Here is a 19,717-nt window from a genome sequence, read left to right on the forward strand (position 1 = left end):
GACTAAATAAGTTGGCCAAATATTATCAAAATATTCAATATGTTCCTTCAGAAGAGAATTGAGATATTTATGAAACTGTTTCCTGAGAAGCTACATAAAGCATATTTTTGCTTTCTACTACCTCTTTGTAGTAAAAAAAAGAGAATATTCATGAATAAACCTAATGAGAATAAGGTATGACCTAAATAAGGAAAAGTACAAATTACAACTGGAAGTTGTAAAAGAACATGAATAAATGAACAAATATATCTTATTCCTAAGAGAAAATTAAATATCATAAAGGTATCAATTCTCCATATTTAAAATATACTAAGTCCAACAAAAATGCCAAGAGTATTTTTCTTACTAGTTATTAGCTGTATAAGTCACCTAAAATTATATATATATTGAAAGAATTGAAAAAAATCATCTTAAAATATATTTAAATACAGCATAAAGTTGAAATGATTACATTATCAAATTAATCTATAGATCTGGATGGAGAAGGATAAATAGTCCAGCAGTAGATCATTTCTTACACTAAAATTTTCTATGGAATTAAGACAATACCAAAAATCTGTGAGAAACACAAAGATTTATCAAATTATTATAACTGAGTACCAATTGGGACTTAAATTCCTTTAGCTTCATGTGACACCATTTACCAGTATAAATTATTAATGATTTTAAAAAATTTTAAAAGAAGGATATATTAGAACACAGCATGAAAAAAGCCAAAGAGTAACAAAACAAAAATCTCTAAAATGAAAGGGGAAAAAAAGCAATTTAAAAACCTGATAAAAATTGAGCTCTATGCTGACCACTACTTCCCATCTGCTGGATTGTGCCCTCTCATTCATAATATTTCTCTTATACATGAAGATGTGTCTTTTGTTCTTCTTCTCTTAATGGATATTAGATGTTCTCAGGGTAAATTCACAAAAGGGAAAATAAGGAAATGATAACCCTTACGGGTGGAATGCACGTCATTTGTTTATAACTACTTTCCTAGAACCTAGCATAATCCTTGTATGTAACTGGCATTCATTCAGACTTGCTGAATAAATGAATAATTGGATGAAAAGAAGAATACCAGCGGCGAGTCACAGTAGCTTTGAAAGCATCAAGAAACAGAACAGCACAGCTGGAAAATAGAGTTGAGAACTGATTTAGTTGAGTCTTTTAATTTGCAGACGAAGAAACTAAAGCCCAGAATAAGGAAATGACGTACTCCAGATCACATGGTGTATAATGAGCAGAGGGTAAATAAATGAAAATTAATACTTCCCTTTGATATTTTTCTCTCTCTACCAGAACATCCAAAATATAACTGAAGTTGTGATTACAGACCTGATGAGTTAAGAAATTCAGACACTTTTTTCTTCACAGTTTTAAAATTTAGATATTCCAGAAACTTAAGCAGAGAGGAAAACTGAGGTAAATATTCTTTTTTTTTAAAGAAGTACACTATGATAGTTAATTTTATTTGTTCAAGGGCTCATATTGCAAGCATTAAACCAAACATGGGCATCAAGTCCGTGAGCCCACATTTGCATATTTAGGAAGAGAAAAACAAATGATGATCCATGAATGTGGGTGAAAACTAAAGGCTCACAGTTATATTTCTATTTTTTATATTTGTTATATTTATATTTATAAAAAATACATAGTTTTTATGTTTCTACAGCCTAGAAGCCAGAAGTCACGGGTCTTAGGTCTTTCTGGATGTTCTACAGGGTATGTGGACTTTTCTTGAGCTGAGCCACCTCATCATCATCCAGCTTCCGGTTGATCACTGGTTAATACCCATGCATTCAGGATACACAGAAGGCTCGGGAAGACTTCATTCTCCATGCCATACATTCCCTTCACCCTTGTTCACACTGGAGGAATACTGGACAGATTTTCAACATGTATTCAATGAGATCAACCACATTTGATCCAATAGCTCAGCTGGTATATCCTTCTAGCTTGAAGACTTCGTAGGCACTTTCGACCACCATCTTACGCACTCCCTTCCAGTTTTCACTGTCATTGTCTGTTCCCATTTCTGGATTCAGTTCCCGGAGACAAACAGCTGCCACATTCACTCCATTCCACACAGCCACATTTGAGTGGCAATGTTCTCCCAAAATCCATCCATGGCAGCTGCTGGGATGAAGGCCAAGTTTTTCAGCCATAAAATAGCAAAATCTAGCCCCATCCTGATTACACCCACTTCCAATCACATGGTGCTTGGGTAGTCCACTGAGTTTCCAGGTAACATATGTGAGAATATCCACTGGGTTGGAAACCACAATTATGATACAATCAGGACTGTACTTGACCATCTGAGGAACAATGAATTTGAAGACACTAACATTCCTCTGCACCAGATTGAAAGGGCTCTCTCCCTCCTGCTGGCCGCCTCCAGTTACCACTATAATCTTAGAACTGGCAGTTACAGAATAATCCTTGTCTGCCACAACTTTAGGTATCTGAAGAAATAAGCTCCCATGTTGCAGATCCATCATTTCTCCTCTGAGTTTATCTTCCAAAACATCCATCCAAACAAATTCATCTGCCAGAGACTTTCCCAGAATGTTGATGGCACACGCCATACCGAGTTGTGCAACACCCACTACAGTGATCTTGTTGTTGGGATGGTTGCCTCTTCTTCTGCAACTGGTGCAATCAGTTTTGTTGTTGTTGTTGTTTTTCTATAAAGAGAAAGAGGGTGAGAGAGCAGAAGAGCAGGGGAGGGGCAGAGGGAGAGAGAGAATCCCAAGCAGACTCCACACTGAGCACAGAGCCCGACATGGGGCTTGGTCTCACCACTCTGAGATCATGACCTGGGTGGAAACCAAGAGTTGGAAGTTCAACCAACTGAGCCACCCAGGTGCCCCTGGTGCAATCAGTTTTTCCTCAAGAGTTGCCATTGTGCACAGGACAGAGACAGCTATAGGAGTCACGTGAAGAAGACAATGAGGTAAATATATTCTACTTATTGGCCAGAAAGAATTTTATAAGTTTTCTGAACTCTCTACCATTGTTAGCTTTCAGTATGAGGCCTAGAGATGAAACCACTTTACCTAATATAAGGTAGAAGAAGAGGGCAGGAGCTCAGCTCTCCTGGGTCCATGTTTAATGCTCTTTCCACCGTACTCATCCTAACCAGAACATTTCTTACTGAAACACAAAAGTACTAAGGAGAGAAAACAGGACCCAATAGCATTAAATTTCAAGAATAAGTGGGGGAAATAACTTGTATTTAAATAAACATGTTGGGCGCCTGGGTGGCTCAGTCGTTGGGCGTCTGCCTTTGGCTCAGGTCATGGTCCCAGGGTCCTGGGATCGAGTCCCACATCAGGCTCCCTGCTCGGCAGGAAGCCTGCTTCTCCCTCTCCCACTCCCCCTGCTGGTGTTCCCTCTCTCGCTGTGTCTCTCTCTGTCAAATAAATAAATAAAATCTTTTTAAAAAATGAAATAAATAAATAAACTTGTTAAAATTAATACTTCAAGAGGATATGTAAAATAGGATATATTTATTCTATCAGCATTTATTTGGGTAGCATACATTTATTAATCACCTACCACATGAAGACATAATACAAGGTATGGGAGATGTAATGATGAATAGATCAGAAGTTGTTCTTGCCCCCATGGGGTTTTCAGTTTAAGGACTAAGGGTCAACAATGAGACTGAGATCACACAATCTGCCACTCTAGGGATTGGGCCACTTGGGAGTAAAAATGTGACCACCTGGGCCATTCTGGTTAACTAAAATTAACTGAGGAACTGAGATTTTATAGAAATATAAGTCAAAAATCATCTCTAAGAGAAACTATTTTCATGTGACTAGCCTTTGAAGTTTATTTCTCAATGTTTACATAGAAAACCCTGCACCTTAACAACCACAAATCCAAACCAGTCTTCAATCTCTAGACAGACCATCAGCCCTCATTAAAATGTACATAAAGCTGTCTCCAATGACTTCCGCTAAATATTATCAATCAACCTGAAATAAAAATGAGATCTTCAGGGGAGGTAAAATCTTTGAGGAATAACAAATACTTCCAATTTGCCAAATAAAGATCCAGGTCTGTATACATATCCACACTTTGCAAGGAGTTTTCACATCAATGATATTACGAAGTCTCCAGGATTTGAATGGTAACACCTTGGATATCACTCTGGAATGATGACGAAGGCACTGGCTTTCCTAAACTGATCTCCTGAAAAGGAAATTCTGCACAGTCGACTTATAGTAGAGTCAGTTGACCCTGCCATCAGGCAGCCCTAGTTTCCTGGGAAATTTAAATAGCACAGAGAAGACAGCCAAGCATAGACATCACCTCCTGGTGGAGTTTTGTTAAGATGAGTCTTGAGGGTTCCTAGATATCCCTATACTTTCTTTTCCTTTAGCTCTATATTTTCCTACACTGGAGAGGGAAGAAAGCAGAGCTATGGGGAACTGAATTGCAAAAGGAAGCAGGATGCTGGATCAGCCTGAGATGACAAGGTATCTCTAAGAGAGTAAAAGATCAGAAACAAGCGTGACAAGGATAAAGCTACCAGAAAGCTAGAGCCCAAGGAAAACTTAGGAAGGATGACCATTCTAGGAACCAGAACCCTGCCGTGCTGTAATGAGAACTGCTAGGGGTACATAAGGTTTACGTAGTACACCAGGCACTATGCTTACTGCTTTGTATTTCTGTTTAAATCCTCACAGCTCAATGAGTTTACATCTATTCTGTTCCTGACAATTTACCCCAGACTGATGTGCCCAAACACCTGTACTATCCTTGACCCCTAGATGTGTCTCTAAAACATGGACCTCCTTTCCTATCAGCTACTTAAATCTTAATGGAGTTGTTTTCATATTTAAGTAAAATTACTTCTTCCTTTGTTCATCTTTCCTATTTACAGGTTTTCCAAAAGGACAACTGAAATCCAAATGCCTCTTTGTTAAATAAGAGGGAAGATACGATATTTACCCAGAGGGCACTTTTTACAAAAGGACTACTGTGCACATCAGTGAATATAAAACTGGAAATAACCTTGGAAGGAGGTCAAGGTCTTGGCTAATACTCCTCTTTTCTCACCCAAAGATGTAGTGCATGGTCTCCACAGGGCAGCCCGTAAAGAAAACTCAGTCAGGAACTATGATGTCAGATGACAGAGAAATCTATGATTCCTGACCTGGTTGCTTTTTACAGTTTCTACAGACACGTAAGGCTGCCTTACTCACCAGTCAGTTCAGGCCTGTGACAGCAATTGTTCATCCAGTCACTAAAATCAAGGAAGATGCGGGAAAGCCAGCTACATGCAAAGGGCGATATTGACTGTTAACACTGTAATATTGTTCAGCATCACAGCAGACATGACAAAGAAAAGGGAGTGAAGAACAAAAAAGGTCACAGAGGACAGTACATTCCCAGTTCTCTTGTCTCAGTTGGTTCTTTGGACTGAGTATTTTACCCATTTTCCCGATTACAAAGGCCATCTCTGATTAAAACAAAGAGAAAGGAAAGGATGTGCTTGTTGTTTGTGACAGCATCATGTCTGTATGTGTGTGTTAGGTGCATATCTGCGTGTGGAAGTATCTCTGTGTATGTGTGTATCAGTGCAGGATTGTGCACCATCACACTAGATGCTTGAAACTAGCTCTGTGGGTTATCATGGAACATCTCTAATAACAAGAACACCCAGACACACACCAGTTTGCCTCATATTAAATTAAAATCCCTCACTTTACATCCAACTTTTATGACTTCCTCTGACTCCCCTCTGCTTAAGGATCCAGAACATTTACCTCCTAGAAGAGAAGCTTTGGCTGTTCCCTTTGCCCTCTCCCTTTTCCTTCCTCCAAACCATACTCCCAACACCTGAAGGAGTTGCCAAGGTCTTTAGAGGAAGGGAATTTTTTTCGAAAACACCTGGAGAGGGCTGAAGTGAGCAGACAAGAAAACCTGGATTTACTGGCCAAAATACAGACTTCCACTTAGTCTTCCCTGTGGGGTTAAAAAGCAAATTCCCTGCTTAGGTAGAGGTCCAACCTTGCCTTATCCACTTGAACCACCCATACGAACAAGCTTCTATCTGAAACAATGCTGTCCTGAAGATATTATGGTTCCTGGTACTTTTAATTAAGAATCCCAATCTCTACCAAGGATAGCCAGTCTCAGCAGCATCTGGAAAGAGAAACTGACAAAGAATGGCAACACACAGCTCCAAGCTGATGGCAGAGAGTAGAATTGCTATTAATGGGAAATCATTGAATTTTGGCTCCAGTTAAGCCTGAAACATTAAGCATTTTCTAATGTTTCTCTCTGTGGCAGTAAATTGACTGAAAATTGTGATATTTTTTTAATGGAAGATGTGATGAACCATTCAGCGACAGCCTCAGCTCTTCAGCTGAAATTTTCTCTTCTACTGTTTCTTTGCTATTTTATTATTCAGAGCTTTAGAAATACTCCTCTTTTTTGAAGTCTTTATTTTAATTCCAGTTAGTTAACATGCAGTGTTATATTAGTTTCAGGTGTATGATATAGTGATTCGGAAATTCCATGCATGACCCTGTGCTCATCATAAACAACAAGTATGCTCCTTCATCCCCACCATCTATTCACCCATCCCCCCACCCCCTCCCCTCTGGTCACCATCAGTTCTCTATAGTTAAGAATCCATTTCTTGATTTGCCTTTCTTTTTTTTTCCCCCTTTGTTTGTTTGCTTTGTTTCTTAAATTCCACATATGAGTGAAATCTTACGGTATTTGGCTTTCTCTGACTGACTTACTTCACTTAGCGTTATATTTTCTAGCTCCACCCATGTTGTTGCAAATGGCAAGATTTCATTATTTTTCATGACTGAATAATATTCCTGGTGTGTGTGTGTGTGTGTGTGTGTGTGTGTGTGTGTGTGTATCACATCTTCTTTATCTATTCATCAACTGATGCCCACTTGGGCTGCTTCCATATTTGGCTATTATAAATAATGCTGCAATAAACATAGGGGTGCATGTATTCCTTTGAATTAGGAAACACAACTCCTCTTAACCAAACTTCTTCCCTGTAAAATTTGCTAAGAATCCAAGCTAAGTGAATCATTATTCAGTGTCACTTTTCTCAAAGTTTCAACTTAACTTTATACTAGTTTTGAAAAGTGATATTGATGTTTATTGGTATGTCTCAGCTCATCGGTTGTGAACATGAAATGGTTTTATTTTTTTCCAAAAACTGTTTCCCAACTGTGCTGTGTTTCTCCCTTTTCTTGATGGGCAATATATCCCTTAGTGACATCTTGGTCTGACTTCTTGACTTTCCAGTCCCTATAAGTTATTAAAGGAGTCTTATTCAGGTATGTAAGACTTCATTTGAAGGGAGAGTCTCAATCTTAACTGAAGCATATTTAGCACGGGGGAAGCAGACTCATGGTGCATGGTGTATATGTAGGGGAGATGTGGGGTTATAATCTCTGCCTTTAAATGTTTGGGGATTGGTGGGAGGAAGAGATAGTAGATTTGGACGCTGTAATCTCAAAAGCTAAGTCTCAGATCAGGGAGAGATGTTTCTGGGAGACAGGTTTAAACTCAATATATGGAAATTCTGCCTACAAATTAGTTGTCCAAAAATAGAAAATCTGGCTTATAAAGCTGCACATATTCTTACATCAAGTAAAATGTTGCTCAGGAAAGAATCCTTCATTATTCCTTTTACTCCACCCCACCCACTGACACCCACCAGCCCAGCCAATATCTCATCCATTAGCAATCCTGCCAGGCCTACCTTGGATCTCTGTTCCTGTTGGACTGCCCTCATAAAGCCACCATCATTTATTGCCTTGAATATTGGAGTAGCCCCTTCTCTGGAACAGCCCCCAACAGGAATAGCCTCCTGCCATGCTTCTTCCTTCCTTGCCTTCCTAGATCTTCCAACAACAGCCAGACTGATGTTTTTAAAATATGAGTTACCTTATGTCTGTCTCTCCTTGAAAAGCCTCTGTGATCTCTCATGGCATTTCAATAAAATCCGTGTTTCTTACCAAGACCACCAAGACCTGCAATGGTCTTGTCCCTGCCGACCTCTGTCTGAGTTTATCTCAGGTTTGCTCACTTCTGAGGCTGGTCCTCATCAGCCTCTCCAGCTGCAGGTCGCCTTGCTGAGTCTTGAAGGTGCCAAGCAAACACATTTCAAGTCCTTTGTACTTGCCATTCCCTTTGTCTAGAAAGCCAATGTGCACATGGTCTCCTTCTTCTTATTATGCACTGTGCAGCTCAAATGCCACCTCTTCTGAGTGGCCTCCTCTGCTTCCTCATCTAAAATACGCCCACACTACTCTCCTGGTCTTTCTGAATCACATCACTCAATTTTATGTTGTTTTAAAATAGCACTTAATCTAACAGACTTATTCCTTTGTTCAGAAAATAATTCTTAAGTACTTGCTATGTTTCAGATGCTTTTCTAGGCAGTGGGAATTGGTGAGCACAAGAGTAAAGTCCACGCCTTCATAGAAGCTATGTTAGAACATTCTCCCTGCAGTCTGAATTACCATCCTCACTTTTTGTTTATCACCTGTCTCCTTCCACTAGACCCCCACAAGGCAGCGACCTTGGCAATCTTTTTGTCCACTGTAGTCTCAGTTCCTGGAAGAGTACCACTAAATTGTGGCCCAGTAAATATTAGAAAGAATGAATAAATGGAGGCTTGTAGAAACATTTAAAATCCTTAGATTAATGAATTCTATACATCAAAGCACCTAGTTTCCTTCTCTTCTTAACCCAATGTCAAAGCTAAGAGGTTGTAAAGAAATCCTGGCCCCATGTTGTTTAAAGCAGGGCCCACAGAACAGCAGCAGGGACATCCGGGGCCCAGCGCCTGGGGGTGGGGTAACGGGCGATAGGCATTAAGGAGTGCACATGTTGGGATGAGCACCGGGTGTTATATGTAACTGAAGAATCACTGAACACTACATCAAAAACTAATGATGTACTATACAGTGGCTAAGTGAACGTAATAATAAAAAAAAACATCAGCGGTGCAAAAAAAAATATTGTATGGTGACTAACATAACATAATAAAATAAAATTAAGAAAAACAAAACCAAACACAGAGTCTCAGACCCCACTCCCGAACTACTGAATCAGAATCTGCATTTGATGAGATGGCAGGTCATTCCTATGCACAGAATGTGAGAAGCACATATACCTTATGTTAGAGAGAGTAAACTGAGGCCAAGAGACGACAAGGACTGCCCAGGGAATAAGATCCTGTTCGGATTTGGACCTTTCCTCCAAACCATGAAACTTCACAGGTATTCAATTTGCATTTCGGTAGGGACTGGGGACCAAAAAAAAAAAAAAAAAATTGAAACCTGAGAAATGACTCAGATGGTGGGTATTTCCAGAAGCCTGGCCCTCAGGACCCCTGATGCGTGCCTGCCTCCCCAGCACCCACTGTTGAGTGATTTCTAGAGGTGAGCGCTTTTGCTCCGAGGTCATTCCTTGGTGTGCGCTCTGGTCCCAAAGCTTTCTCAAAACAAAAAATTATTTTTGTCATTTTATTCTCGACTGTCAGGAAGTTCTCATCTGAAACCTTTTTTTTTTTTTTTTTCCTGCGGGAGGGTTGTTTTCTGCTCATCTTACGCGAGAGATGCAAATGTTCTCTTTGCATTATTTCTGTGCACACGCTCCCCGCGTGTCTGGAACGGCAGCTGCATTTCACCCTGTCGCCAGCTCACACGCTCTCGGCTGTTGTTTTCCTCGCTCTAGCTCCCCGGACTCTGCAATGCAGTAAAAGATGCTTCTGTGATTGACCGGCTCCTGAGCTGTGTCCCGTTCTTAGCCGACCATCAGGCTTCCTCTGCAGACAAACTGCTGGTGACACTGTTCCATTTCTAAGGTCTCCAGAATATGGCTAGCAAATAGTATTTCTTTGCTGGAACAACCAGCAGGGAAACGAGGACTTCAAAAGGTTATATTTTATCTCTTGTATTCAAACATCTGCATTTGGAGCCTGGAGTTGAGGCTCTAGCCTGAGGATGGTTCTGCCCCCTGCATGGCACCACACCAATTCACCTTACCTCACCTCCAATCTCTGCACTAAAAGAACAAAGAGAATCTAAATAATAAATGTGAAAAATCATTCTCAATTCTCACTCTGAGAAGGGCAAAACTAGTCCTTCTCTCCTGCAGACAGATTTGAAATATGGCAATTCATACGGACCTCGTACAAATAATGGAAAGACCTGATTTGCCTTTCCTTAAGTTTAGAGGAAGTAGCAGGGGTTTGGGAACCAGTTGGGTTTGGGTTTGGATCACAGCTCTGCTGCTTCCCAACACTGTGACCTGGAGCATGATACTTAATCTCTCTGAATCAAGGATTCTGTATCACAGTAAGGGAGTAATCCTCCTCCAGGGGACACTCTAAAGCCTCCTGAGGCTCGTGGCACGTGGTGGCTTCAGGGGACAGTGGATGTTTCTGCAGCTGTGATGATGAGTGGTGACAGCCTTTACTGGTGCAGATAATGGTGGTGGTGGCATATAAATATCTCATGTGCAGCCACTCAGATAAGTGGCTGTGGACCTGGGATTCAAATTGATTTAAAATGCGTCCAAGTATATACACAATAGATGTGGATAATCAGTCAACGGGGAATTGTAATTAGCAAATTCCTGAACCATGGCTCTGCTTGCAGGGCCAATAGACAATTGCCTGCTGGCTCAGAAGGCCACAGGATCAGGAGACAGTATTGGCTGAAGTGGTCTTTGTATGAGCAGGACAGGACCCAAGCTGGGGGCGGGGGGGGGGTGGCGGTGGCAGGACCTCAATATAGCAACAGATATGAAGCAGCATTGAAATTCTGAATCAGGATCTCTGGGGTCAGAATCCTGCAATCCAAACCTTTCCATGTGATTTCCATTCACACTAACTTTTGATAATCTCTGGTGAAAAAGCATTCCAGGACACCGTCCAATGAGACAGTATTAATCCCATGAGAAAGAAGCCTTGGTCAAAACACATGATTATAAGTAAGAGACAACTAAGCAGCCTGAGTCAAAGGATTCCCTATGTCTTATCCCTCTCTATATATGTAACCCATCTCCATTTCCTGGCAACCTATACGGGATTAAGGACTTTCTGAAATGTGCAGAGATTCCCTAACCCTTTGATGGTCAAACTTTTTCTGTTTTCCCATTTTGTGAAGTTCTAGCAAACTCTATATAGCATATAACACATTAGATAAAATTAACATCAGAGAAGTGGACAGGAATTTACTCTCTCAACTCTACATTTTTTTGCGACCACATAATTGTCTATCAGTCAATTACCAAGTATTTACTAAGCAACAATACCAGCCAACTGCCTAGGGAAGCCAAAGTCCAACACCTTTCTCCAGAGTTTTTACAACCTAGTATAGAAAAAAAGCAAGAAAAAAGTGGATTAATACTGAAAAAGTTACTATTGAAAATAAAAATAATGATAGAAGGAATAGCAACCACAACATCCATTTACTGAATGCCTCCTATAAATCAGGAGCCGTCCTGGATATTTATATAAATTATACCTGATCCTTTCAACAGCAATACAAGAGAGAACCATCTCCTTATGTTACATAAGAAACTGAGGTTGAGGTGTTCAAGGTCATCCGGCAAATAAATGGAAAGGCTGGGGTTCAAACTTTGGATTATCAAATTCTAAAGTCATTACTTTTTTAAAATTAGGAGTATAGAGAAAGAATTCCCAATGATACAAATATGTTGCCAAGTTCTCTTGTTCGTGCTGATGGGGGGATGAGGTTAACAACTTGGTCAAGGGCATGAAGCTAACAAGAACTCGGGTATCTTTACTGCAAACTGTGAGCCCTTGAGTCAAAAGTATACAGTGTCACACTCGTCTGTTCAATACCAGACAATTACAACTCAGCAACGTTCTATCCTCTTCCTCACCTTCTTCTCTCTCTTCCTGCCCCCTACATATATCAGTCAACAAGCCTCAAAACAGAATATATTTAAACCAATGATTCTTGAATATGTTTGGTCCATGGACCATGTCATCTGGCAAGTGTGTTATGCTTTTTCATTCTGCTCTGCATCTTCAGAGGCAATTTGCTGCCTAGAATGCCAGTCATGCCCATCTCGGGCAGGTAAACCTCATTTCATGGCTTATCCAAATATGCATCTCTATATGAAGCCCTTTAGCAATACACCTATGCCAAGTTAATGGGTAGAAACTATTTTTGATTCATTCTTTATCTTCAGCTTCTAACTCTGGACCAAGGATTAACAGGTGCTCAAAAGTCTAGGTAGACAGCAGATGGAAGATGGGTAGAGTTCTGCCTCAGTCTTTAGAAGATCCCAGAAGACCCCAGCAATACAGAAACCATCTCCTCTGACTGCACGATCAGCAGAGTCGGCCATTTTCCAGGCCTGAGGAGACAGTGAGAGGAGATCATGGCCTTGGGAGAACACTGTCAGTCAGAAACCCCAAGGGAGCACAAGTGACGGTTGACATTATTATAATTAATTAAAAGATTTTATGGATTGTGACTGTGGCAGGGAACACTTTTGCCGTTAGAAAATAGATATCCTACAGGTTTTCTGGATGGAATGCCTCAGAAAGCCATTGTGTTTTCAAACATCTGACCTTTTTCTATTAATTTCAGTATAAAAGCTCCTGGCCTCTCTCTTTGACATTCGCTCCTCAACACACCCACATTACATAGACCATCTTCCATTCTTGCTGATCATTCTTGGGTTTCCTCCCCTTTGATAAAAGCTGTTCTTGAGGTGGGATGTTTTATCAATTATTAGTAACTTAGCATGGGTTGGAATAACTCACTCCTATGAGTAACTCTCAAGACTGATTTTACATCAGTCAGTAATAACATGGCATGAACTTAGAGTAACTTGGAATAAATCCCTGAGGAGTTGTCATCCTGGAAAACAGAGATTTTTAGCCCTAAGAAAGAGATCAGGGCTGGGGAAAAGAAGGATGGTGGGGAAGCCCTCCTTGGAGTATCTCAAAATACCTGAAGTGGGCAGTCGCCTAGCCCAATATTATTGTTCTCATTGTAATTGTTGATGATTATTATGTCCCAGGCACTGTGCTAAGTACTTAAATAAGTATAACCTATGATCCTCACAATAATCCTATACAGCAACTCATCCAATTCATCCTCTCTACCTCAACTTTAGGGCTTTCTGACCTCCCCACCCCAAAACTGTACTAGAACCCTCTCCAAACATATTATTTATCAATAGCCTTTATCACAATTTTAATTATATGATTCCATATTTAGCTATACAATATCTGCCTTCTCCACTAGAGTCTAAGTCCATTAAGATAATGCTCATGTCTATTTTATTTTCATCCATGGCTCTACCCCTAGCAACTAGCATAATGCCCTGCTTCATAATAGGTATTCAATAAAAATTTCTTGATTCATGGGTGATTGAAATGAGTGAATATCATATAACTGTTGCTAAACCCACATTAAAAGGAAGTCAAGGTCAAGATCAAGTTTTGAAAGTTTGAGCGTAGCTGAACCACTTCCCCCAGGAGTGCTTGACTCCCAATCCCACTCACTTTCTACTACACCTGCTGCTTCAAGTAGGAACATACTGGTTAATGAGGTATCAGACGTGCACCCACCTTATTTCTCCTAATCCTTCCACACAAAAATCTAGATAAACATCTTTTGATGTCTGCATTAGAATCTTACTCATAAGCTTTGGATGGGCCAGCTACTATGATCAGATCAAGAGGTCTTCTAAAAGGAAGCCAAATTAATTACTAGATTATTTTCTCTGTTGTTGTTTTTCTGGTAAGGAATGACAACTGGATTTCAAAATAAAAAGGAATCAAGATAAGAAGAGTTATATAAAACATCCATCAGGGAGGCATTGTACAAGCCGGAAACCATTTTGTGGCTTGAAGACAAGGCATTACACATATAAGCAGTAAGTGCAGAAGAATTCTGGAGAAATAAAGAAAACACTGACATTCTACAGAGGCCATGTGGCTGGGGAACAAGAACTTGGGCTGGGGGATCAGATGACACAAGTGAGCCCCAGATCATCCTCTGTCATGGCGATAAAACCCACGGAACAAAGTTGACCTGAGAACTAAATAATGTGCTACATTTGGAAAATGCTTAGAAAAGCCTTCATAAATGTGACAAGTTAAAGGCTGACAAAACAAAGACTGGGAAATGCCCTCATATTTCCTGGGACTGACTAAACTCACAAGAAACCCATGACATATTTGAAGAGAAAGAACCAGGGCTTATAAAGAGTCTTGACATTTCAGTACCTGGGACCAGTGAAGCTGTACAGTATTTTAATCTAAGAATCATTTTCGGTTTGGTTAGTGCAGGCTTTGCCTGCTGGAGAAAATAACTCTCACAGAATCTGTCAGCCTCGTGGTGAGCTCCGAGAGCAAGTTAACAAGCCATTGGTATTATTTCCAGCCGAACTTAGATTAAGCAATTTATAGGCAGAAGAGAATGTCTAATTTGCACGTAACTGATGGCAGGAAAATGAAAGATAAATTCATAACATTTCAGCTGACTCTGTAGTACAGCTTGACTTTTTTTTTTTTCCATTTCCTTCCAAATTAAAAGGAACAGACACAAGCACAATGATTTCACTGCCTGTGGACGGGACTCTTTACCCTGTGCTCTAAACCCTGTGTGATCTGGCTCCAAATTCCTGACACTCCAGGCTCCCCTGTGAGGGGTTCACTGATGGAATTACCTACACATGGTACCCACCCCCCCAAGGATACCTTTTGCATTCCCAGCTCAGGGTGTCTCTTTTATCCGTACACTCACGAATTCATTTATTCTTTCATTCGAGTCACTTTCTGGTGTTGGGAGCCGGGGATGTGCTGATGAAGGAGACCGTCACGGCCCCCTGCCTCAGGGACTATATAGTCTGACAGGCAAATGCTATAAACATCTCTCCCCAATTTCCATCAGCTGATATACTGCCCTTCTTTTCCAAGTGTGACTTATTTTTTCACATCTTTTCTAAACACTTCAACGGGGTACCACTTTCCTGCTTGCTCTGTGCCTTTCATAGCTACCGTCGATTAAGTGCTATATGGCTAGTGCTGGACTGAGTGCTGTAGACGGCATACTGGATTTAATTTTCAAGATAGCATTATATGTACAAAATGTCATGAAATCCAGGTTTACCAAAGATGAGACTCGGACTTAGAGATGTACTCTGCCCAAGGTCGCTCCACTCCAAGGGCTAAAGCCCGGCTTCTAAGCCAGGCAGCCTGACCCCAGCACCTGGGAACTATATCATTATAGCTTCCTGGCCCTAGATTGTATCACCATCATTCTTGTCTCCCCCTGACCCTGTGGACCTAAGCTGAGAGTCTCCTGAAGATCTCATTCTACCCTGCCTGTCACACCCTAGCTCCCTGCTAATGTGGCCCAGCGGGAATAGCTACGGAGCCAATATTTGCTGGATTTAATTGAATTCTATGGGTACCCAATTTAAATTCTGTGATCTATTCGTGAGCGATCTAGATGACCTTTTGAGTTCTTATAACACATCAGTTCACTTTGTACTTCAATGTTTTGTGGTTTCATTTGCATAAACCCCTTGGTGTTTGTGTCTCCAGATATTTTATCATGCTCGAAAGCTGGCTCCATTTGCTTTTATTCATGATCGGCTGTTATAGAAAGTGAGGAGGGAATCTGACTTGTCCAGGGGGAGGAAAAGCATTTCAAAGAATAAATGACTCTACTAAAAAGGCTGTTAAGTTTTGCCAGGAGGGTGCAAGTCCGGAAATGCTTTGAGCAGAGGTCTCTGCAGACTCATCTTTCTCAGTGACAGGTCCTGGGACGGCTGCCTCTGTCACCACCATCAGAAGGCCTAATGGACAGCATCCAACCTGCATGACCAGTTTCCCTCTTTGTAATTCTCACCGCGAATGCTCTGGAGAAGGTCTACCATAGATGTTTTAAGTCTACTTGCATGAGAGTAATTTGAACATTGATCTTATATAATAATTCCCGATCTCCAATCAAGACCTTCACTGGGACAGAAAAGATGTAGCTCGCCATAACCCTGTAGTCCACAGAGACTTCAAGAAACTATTTCCTATGGGAGAAGGTGGGTATGAGTGCTGGGGTCTACGTGATACTACTGCTCTTAAGATTTAAGCAGAATCGTGTAAAAGTCAACCTTTTATCCATAATTTCAGTGGAACTGGAAGTTTCCTGGATCTTGGGAATGAAATTCTTAAAGATACCAAAATTAATGTGGTTATTGGCTGTCTGAAATTATTTTGTTATTGGTGATACAAATAGGTAGGCGTTAACAGAGTTTAAACTGCATTATCCTTGCTATGATAGGCATCAAAGCTAAAGGAATGAGCAACGGAATTGGGGCACTACCTCCCAGTTTCCCAGTACCAAACTCATATCTTACTCACTTCTGGCAGGAAGTGGGCTCTCAGGAGTTATGTAAGATCTGTGAGAGAAACAAATGTGAACTCGTTAACATAGGGCAACGTGATGAATACTCTAGTACAGAAGAAATTGGCCAATACTAAGAAAATGAATGAATACAATTCAGCATAATCATACCCTAGAATATTACACCACATTGAAATACACGAATACTCCTATATGACAGCATAAAGAAACCTCACAGATAAAATACTGAGTGAACCCAGTGACAAACAAAAGAATACACAGACTGAATGATTCCATTTACATGAAGTTCAGGTAAAACTACTCTAGAGAGAGGATGGGAAAGAATGTAGCCCGAGGAAGGGATATTGAAGCATTAGGTTTGCTGATGAATAACTATATTATTTCATATTTCAGTGTTTTGCATATGTTCTTTTCTGCCTGGAATGTGGCCCCTCTCTCGTGTGCCTGGCAGGAATCTCCTCCTTCTTTAGGACTTAGCCCTGAGAAGACATTGATTAAGACCGTTCCTTACCCTCTAGGAAATATCGCTGGTAACTGGTTACCAAAAACTAGCAATAGATTTCTTTGGCAAGATGCAATGGATGTCTGAGCAAAATGAATAATAAAAGGGTTTACTTTTCAATGGATTTTGTTGTTGTTGTTATATGGATCACCTATTTAAAATAGAATTTAGGGGGGAAAATAAATAAAAGTGAAAGGTAAGTGCCTGAGCTACCAGTTCACGATAAATTAGGAATAAAGGGGAAGACACTCTCTAAACCTCCTAGAAACTTCCTTGCTCTCACCTACCCCAACCCAGAGACCACTTTTTCTTTCTTAAGAAGACATGGAGCAAAGCTAAATCAAGCTGGGGTACAGCAAGTAAAGAGGGAGTTAAAATCTGTAGGTTGGTCATAGTATGGTTCTGATACAAAGCTACAGTAAAGTTCTTTTATGAGAGCAGAGATTATGAAATATAAAAGTCAAAAAGAACAGAATTCACTTGTTACCCAGGTTAAAACAATAGTGGGTCAAATCTCCCCAGACTGACTCTCCCCTGCTTGCACTCCATAGTCCCTCATGTCTACACTGTGTGATAAGACATCCTTCTATAATGAAATAGAAAAATTGCTCTAAAATATTCACCTTGAAATCAGAGAATCTGACTTTGGAGAGCTGCGGATATTTTTCTGAAATAGGATCCACAATTGATTATGGGTAGCATAAATTTAATGTTACCATCAACTACAAACCACAGCTAAGATGTTGTCTTCTGGAATCCTCCATTCTAACCTTAAACAGCTCTAATAACAAAACAGGCAAACTGTTTCCATCCAACCTAGCAACAGATATTTATTTCACATTTACTCTATGTAGGATATAAAAATAATAAATGGTCCCAGTTTCATCACATTTATGTTCTAATAAATTATGAACAGGAGAAAAACAAAACAGAGGGACGAATATGGGATTTCACACAAAAGGGTGGTGGTTCAAGCCACATCTCTACTATATTTTGCAACATGATACTAAGCAAGTCACTATATCTCTCTAAATCTTAATTTCCTCATTATAAGATTGATGAACAAGCCTGAAGAACAGGATTTTAGGAGCACCCAAAACAATTACAGATTACAGTACATATTATACAGTAGATCCTCCATCTCTTCTGTATATTTTCTTCCTATGATATCCTAGCATGGCGTGTACTAATCACGATACTACCACCTTCCACTTTGCCTGTAGAACATAAACATTTTAAAGAGTCACTATGATGCAAGTGTTCAGTTGGGGTGGAAAATACCACAATTAAAATCTTCTCGGTTACTTGATGTTTGTCTTCAGGAAAATGTACTGATCATTGAGTTTTCATTTTCTTATTCCTAAAAAGGGGGATAAAACCATCTTCTCTTAAGGGATGGCGTGAGTCTAGCCTAGGATACACCCTCCTTACGAAGTCACTGAGTAAGCATTTCTTCCACTGCTTCTTTCCCTTAAAAATCGGTGTGTTTTGCATTTTTTAAAAATAATTTTCTGAAATCCATTGAGATAATTGGAGACACCTTAGAATAGAAAGCCATCAAGAAAGCCATCAGAAATAGGAGAGGGAAAAAGGAAGAAAAGCACAAAGCTAGAACATGTGTTCCTTGATTCTGTTTTCTGAAGCAGAAGCACCCTCACCAAACTCTTGATAAAAACACAGCCACTCTCTGGGGACTGGCCAGTTGTCACATGTTACCTAGTCAATTATCCGGCCCTCAAGACGTTGTGGGATTCCTCTTAAGATGCGGCTTCCTCATCCTTTTCTCCAGTGGACTCCTTCAGCAAAGCCAAGGCAGTGTTCCAACACTCACTTACAGAGCAGTTGCTCAGTCTCAGGAAATGAACATGTAGACCTCTTGCCAGTTTGATCCCCTCACTGCTTCTGAGCTTCAGACCAACTCCCAAGTTCTTTTTGTATTCTTCATGACTGACACAGCCATTCATGCTTAAGTACCGACTGGACAGAAAGTCTTGAGCATGTATACCAGAAAATATGTTCAAGAAAGTTCATGCCTAGGGCTGAATTGTATCCCCTCAAAATTCAGATGTCAAAGCCCCAACCCCCCCGCCCCGTACCTCAGAATGGGACCTTATTTTAAAATAGAGTTGTTCCAGATGTAATTAGCTATGCTAAGATGAGGTTATACTGGAATAAAGTAGACCCCCTAAAACAATAAGATTGGTGTTCTTGTAAAAAGAACACCACATAAAGAGACAGACGCTCACACAGGGAGACCACCAGGTGGGGACTGGAGTGATGCTGTCACAGGCCAAGGAACCAGCAGAAGCTGGGAGAGGAGACTGGACCAAACCCTCCCCTAGTGCTTCAGAGGGAACACCACCCTGTTGACACCTTAATTTTGAACTTCTGGCCTCTAGAACTATGACATGATAAATTCCTGTTGTTCTAAGCCACCCAGTTGTGCTACTTTGTTATGGCCCCCCCAGCAAAGCAATATAGGCTGGCAATCAGTATACACTGGTATAGCTGATGAGTCATCAAAATATTGAGCTAACCTTCCTCCAGTTACTATATAGATGCTTATGTCACTGTTCCGAGTCTTCTAGGCACCCCTGGCCTCCCTGCCCATCCTAACCCCTTTCTTGGGACCCATGGGCTTCCCCCATGATACAAAACTAAAGGTTTAAGGTCTCACAGACTCAGCAAACTACATCTTTAAAGCTTCAACCACCTACTCAGGCTGGTTTACTCTCCCCCTGCAAGAGAGGCTGAAGAATATGCCCATTCTCCTCAGTTCACCACTTCCTCGTTGCACCTT

At 40.6% G+C, this 19,717-nt stretch overlaps 1 protein-coding gene and 1 long non-coding RNA gene across 2 annotated transcripts in view; both read right to left on the bottom strand.

Annotated features, from left to right (window-relative positions):
* The window catches only part of LOC144379332 (uncharacterized), a 338,757-nt gene that overhangs the window by 184,912 nt on the left and 134,128 nt on the right, over nt 1-19,717 (bottom strand). The window lies entirely within an intron of this gene.
* LOC118528832 (L-lactate dehydrogenase B chain-like) lies at nt 1,286-8,186 on the bottom strand. Its single transcript, XM_078057434.1, has 2 exons — nt 7,748-8,186; nt 1,286-2,678 (listed from the first exon to the last, which is right to left on the bottom strand). Exons 1-2 carry the CDS (start codon nt 7,778-7,780, stop codon nt 1,929-1,931), a joined length of 783 nt encoding a protein of 260 aa, XP_077913560.1. The 5' UTR covers nt 7,781-8,186; the 3' UTR covers nt 1,286-1,928.

Source organism: Halichoerus grypus, chromosome 10 (assembly GCF_964656455.1).
Source record: "Halichoerus grypus chromosome 10, mHalGry1.hap1.1, whole genome shotgun sequence".
NCBI lineage: Eukaryota > Metazoa > Chordata > Mammalia > Carnivora > Phocidae > Halichoerus > Halichoerus grypus.